We start from the raw sequence: 6000 nt of genomic DNA, 5'->3' as shown, positions 1-6000 counted from the left end.
GCTAATAAAAAATATTTAAAAATAGAATCAAAAGTCAACCTTTGATAGTTTTTCCTGCCCAAAAGGAACCTTACAGTAAAGATGGCTAATTGGGTTGGATCTAACGGGCCAGTCCGAGGCACGGGAAAAATAATCCGGTCCAGGCACGACACGGCACGACATGAGAGTAAACGGGCTAGACCGGCACGGCACGGCCTATTTAAGTTTTTCTATTTTTCTAAGGTTTTATATAATTTGTTTATCCCTAATACATAAAGAGATGTTTAACAGGGTGGTAGAGTGATTATTTTCTATGAGATCGCGAGTTTGATACCAATATCCGGCATTTTTTTAATGTTTTTTCGATTTTCACGTGTTAACGAGCCCAACAGGGGAAAAATATTATTGGACCTATCGTGCCGCGGACCGACACGGTATGACCCAATCTTAAATGGACTGTGGCTAGGCTACAACCACGACACGTGAACCGACACGACACGACCTATTTAACTAACAGGCTGTAACAGACCGTACCTAACTGGACCGTGCCGTACCAGACTGGGCCACCTATTTAGACACCTCTGACTTACAGTGACACGAACAATTCTACGAGGCCTTTGGTCTTTGCCAGTGCTGCTTGTTCAGATTGTTCAGGTCTTACACCAATTCCCGTCGCGCTACTGTGCCCTCGCGTAGTCTATATAAGAGGAGAGGGAGAGCTCGCGGCTCCCTTACTCTCGTGTCGTGCTCTGCCTAAAACCTTACTCTCATTTCCTCTGTTTTCTCGGCCATGGTGGTCCTTGCCAAGGGTGAGCTCGAGCAGATCGCCCTCCCCGCGGCGCAGCCACCGCAGGCCGACGTGCGGTCCGTCGACCTGTCCGCCCCGGACGCGGCGTGCGCGCTGGTCGCGGCGTGCGAGGAGCACGGGTTTTTCATGGTGACGGGACACGGCGTGCCGATGGAGCTCGTGCGCGCCGCGGAGGCCGCAGCGGCCGAGTTCTTCGCGCTGCCGCAGGGCGAGAAGGAGGAGGCCCGGCCGCTCGGGTACGGCAGCAAGTGGATCGGCGGCAACGGCGACCTCGGGTGGATCGAGTACCTCCTTCTCGGCGTCACCCCCGCCGGCGCCGTGCCAGTCGCCTCCGCGTCCTCCTCGACATTGCCGTGCGCTGCCGCCTCAGTCTCGTCGTCCACGCCAGCTTGCCCCTTACGGTGAGTCGACCATTCGCCATCAAACTCCTACGCAGTAAACACGACACCCCAACTCAAAGACACGGTGATCTACGTAGGTAGCGCGCTGTTCATCCACAAGAAAAGGTTTGGAGCAAAACAAAACATGCTTAGCTACGTAGAGCAGAGCAAAGAGCTGACGGTCACAAGAGTGACAACACAAAACGGTGGACGCCAGCGTTCGGCGTTGCACCGGCATCGCTGTTGCCTCCCTCCCTCTGCTTGCTTTCCTGCCTGCCTACACAGATACGTGCACACACATGTCACCTCTTTGCCGATCCCCCTGTTTCTGCTTGCCTTGGCTTGCATCTGTCGCGTGGAGCATGTTACACGAAGCATACGTACGTGCTCGTTGCACAGTCACCATTTGACTCACGTGCCGCTGCGTTCGTGTGTGTGCGCGCGCGCGCGACGTCGGTTGCATGGTCTCCATCGACGCTTATTCTGCCGCTCTGGTGACGTGCTGCCGTTCATCGCGAATGCGCCCATCAGTCCATCACGCGTCTCTATCCATATGTTGACATCATTGAAATCCAAAAAAAGCAGCTGGATTTATTTTGATTTCATCACGCGTCTCTATCCATATGTTGACATCATTGAAATCCAAAAAAAAGCAGCTGGATTTATTGTGATTTCTTGCGCGCGCGCGCGTGTTACGAACGCAGGGATGTTTTGGACGAGTACACGGTAGCGGCGCGGCGGATGGCGTGCGCGGTGCTGGAGCTGATGGCGGAGGGGCTGGGCGTCGGCCCGCCGGACGCGCTCGCGCGGCTGGTGACGCGCTCGGACAGCGACTGCATGCTGCGGGTGAACCACTACCCGCCGCGCCCCGCCCCCGAGTTGGGCACGTCCCGCGGGCCCAACCTGACGGGCTTCGGCGAGCACACCGACCCGCAGATCATCTCCGTGCTCCGCTCCAACGGCACCTCCGGCCTGGAGATCGCGCTGCGCGACGGCGCGTGGGCCTCCGTCCCGCCCGACAGGGACGCCTTCTTCATCAACGTCGGCGACACCCTGCAGGTGATTTCTAAAAAATTCTGGTGCAAAAAGTTGGGTTGCTGACTGTCACTTTTACCGTGTCAGTTAGTCACTCAGTCACCTCGAGCAAATCAGTCACCAGTACTGACTATTGAGTACTGACCAGTACTCGATCCCGAGAGATCTTGCTGTCAACATCGAACAAACATGAGCACTTGAGCAGCACATAATTTAGCACGATCATATCTAGGGCCCATACTGCACGTGAAACACTGGCAGCACATGGTACGTACGTTACGCGCGTACAACAATAATAACGAGGAAAGAGTTTCCAGGCAGACCTGACCACCTGCTGAGTTGCCCAGCCCTTGAAAAGGCCAAGCAAAGCATATGCTTTAGCTTTGTGACACTGTTAACTCTCTGCTACAAGCCTACAACCATCTAAAAAGAGCTCTCTGCTGCAACGACCTGTGCGTTTATTTTGTTTACTGCTGTGTACGTGCGCTTTTGCAGGTGTTGACGAATGGGAGGTTCAGGAGCGTGAGGCACAGGGTGGTGGTGAACAGCGAGCGGTCCAGGGTGTCCATGATCTTCTTCGGCGGCCCGCCGCCCGGCGAGAGGCTGGCACCGCTGCCGCAGCTTCTCGGGGACGGCGGCCGGAGCCGGTACAGGGAGTTCACCTGGGGGGAGTTCAAGAGCAGCGGCTGCAGGACCAGGCTCGCGGAAGACAGGCTCTCCCGCTTTGAGAACTAGCTGCCGGTGCAGTTTGGCTAGAAGGAATTAATCGTTATCCGTATGCTTCTGTATGTCACTTTGCATGAGCGCATAATGCCGTAATTGCACTAGGTAGCTAGTAACTTGAGGTTAGTGATTTTGCTTGTGCTGCTGGTTATTGTCCTCTAGTACGTACGTGCGCATACGTATGCACGTGTGGTGCATAGGTATTACCGTATTAGTATCTAGCAATTGAGTACTATGGTTCTGTTAAACTTCCACGTTTTAAATCTCAGCCTTCTTTACCATCAATCATCTAATTTCGCGTTAAACAGTTCATGCGTCATGAACGGCACAGTTGCTGCTGTTTTAAACTGACAGTAGACAGGACGCAAACCTACTGACGGGCCACGGAAAAGAGATCCAAATGTCATGTTCGTCCGGGGTCAAAATGGCGAGCCTGATGATGCAACATTAGCATGTGCTTGTTGGCCCTTCCAGCAACAGTACTTGCAGCTCTGGTAGGACACAAAGCCACTGTTTCTATGGGATAGCTACCCACTTGTAACCTACGAACAGCACTTTCCTTGAAAGGCTGCCTTTGCACAACACCGACACTGTAATATGCAGTACACCTGCCCCTGCACATCTCCGACAGAGTAATAGCCGAATGGATCACAAAGAGGGAGTTGCATTAGAAGTGAATACGGTAGAAGCTAGTGTTTGACCCTGGGACATGACACTGTGCCACCCGGCCATCAGTCAAACCGGTTGGAGGAATGATGAACCGCTACAATTAGATACTTGATTTACTCGTGTGAATAGAAGTGGAGTACTACATTTAACAACTGGACCATCTTCTCCCCTTAAATCTGTTATCTGTCTATCCTACCCTCTACAATTAGATAGTCATTCAGAAGACTTTTTGACTGTATCAAGATTTCTAACATTCTCTTTCAGAGTTCAGGCTCCATTTAGAACGTCTTAACTTTAGCATGCTCTCCACTCCTGTGTCCAATCCCACAATTTGTGTTCCAACTGCGTTGCATCCTTCTTTCAGCCGAATGAGTAACTGTTAACCTGGACTCTGGTTCATCCAATTTACCGCTACGACACCTGCCATGCATGCACCATGCTGTGGAATCAGCCCACTCGAAAGGATACTCGAGGGAGACGTATGGATTGAACACTTCAGCTAGCTATCTAGCTAGGCAGGCGAGCTCTGTCAGCTGAGGAGACAGACGGTACCATCATTCTGTGACAGCCACTGACAGTTCACGATCCACCGACTACTGAGTCCACTACTGAGTCCAATTCCTAGCTAGGCCGCGCCGATCGATCAAAAAGGAAGGTCGGGTCCCGCGGCTAGAGTGCCGGAGCTACCCGTTAGGATAGGTTTTTTAGTTTTTTTCCTTAAAAAAGATAGAAATTATTAAAATGGTTAGTCTCTGATCTTGATTTTTTATAATTTTTAGTTGATTGCAGAAATGATTGTGCTTAAAATGAAGCAAAAGCTAAGAAATATGTTTTAGCTAGTTTTTCTAGCTTGCTACAAACGTTTTTTAAACTAACCAAAGAGCTTTAAAGTCACTGTCTATCTAAACAGAACCTTTAGTAGATAGTCATGTATGCAATATAGGAAAACGAGTGCAATGCAGTCTCGATCAGATTAGTCACTCCGTTGGGACAAGTTTTTACAGCTACGTCACCGACGGATGGTCGATAGGACAATGCGGTGACCATGCGGGCGCAGCACGGGGCCAGGGCCGGGGCCGGTGTGCAAGCGCCGCGAGCGGACGGCCGAGCGGTCCCCGGCTCCCCGCCCTCTCGCTCGCTGTTTGGATGCTGGGGCGCCCGACGAGCAGGTCGCGCGTACACGTCCTTGCGCCGCACGAGCTCGATCGGCTCCGTTCCTTGATCGATGGCCCCGGCCGGTCCGCAAGTGGACGATGAGTTCAAGTAGTTTAACTCATCGAACATGGAAAATTAAAAACACTGAAAGATCCAAACAGCCAATCACACCAGCATCCAAATTGAATACAGTTTCACTGTGAAAAATCCCTTCATTCATGAGAGAAAAACATTTACAAAGCAAACACAGAGATTGTATTTTGAAACCTAACTGTAACCGTACAATTGCAAGCTAACATGAAGGTACGTGAAGATAGTACGACAATAAAAAAAACATCTTGATTCACATAGGGTCTGTTAGATGATTTCGGAGTTTTTGATTAGTTAAGAAAATAATTATAATTGTTAAATTTTGGTTGTTGATTTTTATAATAATTTTTTATCTTCTCAGCACACTTAAAAACTAAAAAAATCAGTCAGAAACTGTTTCTCAGCTTTTAGTTCATTTCAGCCGCAGTCGCTTCTTCAGTTAGCTAAAAACCAACAAAAACCAAAAAAAAAACTAATCATTTAAATAGCTTCTGGTTAAACTAATAAAACCCTATCCAAACTAGGATAGTACACTTCCTCATCCTTCTTCCCATTATCCCTCCTCCGCCAAGTGTTATCTATACCAAACCCAAACAAATATTACTGTCGAAACCAGGCCTTTTCTTCACTTAGAGCTTGGCAGCCCCTCCCCTCATCTGGCTCCCCTTACTGCTCTTTGGCACCCTCTCCATCTCTGCGGCAGGGAAAAGGTTAGAACAGTACAATAACTGTTCAATGGTATCGGAATGCAGGGATAACTTGGAAGTTGAAACAGTAGATGAGCAAGTGTCAGATGAGATTTGCCTAAAATGACAGGCATGCTAGCAAATGTGATACAACCAAGGGAACAAACGTAAATTGGTGCAAGCTATCTAAATTAGTATACCTTCAAGGTTTACCTATATAGAAGAATGCCGCGATTTTTTTTAATAATAATATTTTATTAGAAAATTGTAAAAATAATAGGTGATTTCGGAAAATTACAAGACTAGCATGCTATCGTCACGCTAGTTGACGACTAGTGACATGTCGTCATACCATATGGCGAAATATATTAATTGTCAACTGGTCTGACAATATGTTGTGAACCACGATAATAAATATAATGGCAGTTGCGACAGATTCCTTGTCGCCATACTATATCGCTATATGGTATGACGA

The 6000-nt window shown here is 49.2% G+C and overlaps 1 protein-coding gene across 1 annotated transcript; it reads left to right on the top strand.

Annotated features, from left to right (window-relative positions):
• Positions 1-662: 662 nt before the first annotated feature.
• On the top strand, positions 663-3203 carry LOC133919024 (gibberellin 2-beta-dioxygenase 3-like). Its single transcript, XM_062363256.1, has 3 exons — positions 663-1188; positions 1872-2226; positions 2698-3203. The coding sequence occupies exons 1-3, from the start codon at positions 770-772 to the stop codon at positions 2935-2937; spliced, it is 1014 nt and encodes a 337-aa protein (XP_062219240.1). The 5' UTR covers positions 663-769; the 3' UTR covers positions 2938-3203.
• Positions 3204-6000: the final 2797 nt, after the last annotated feature.

Source organism: Phragmites australis, chromosome 1 (genome assembly GCF_958298935.1).
Source record: "Phragmites australis chromosome 1, lpPhrAust1.1, whole genome shotgun sequence".
NCBI classification, from domain to species: domain Eukaryota; kingdom Viridiplantae; phylum Streptophyta; class Magnoliopsida; order Poales; family Poaceae; genus Phragmites; species Phragmites australis.
Note: the sequence above shows the minus strand (reverse complement) of the source record. Positions and strands in the feature narration are given on the sequence as shown.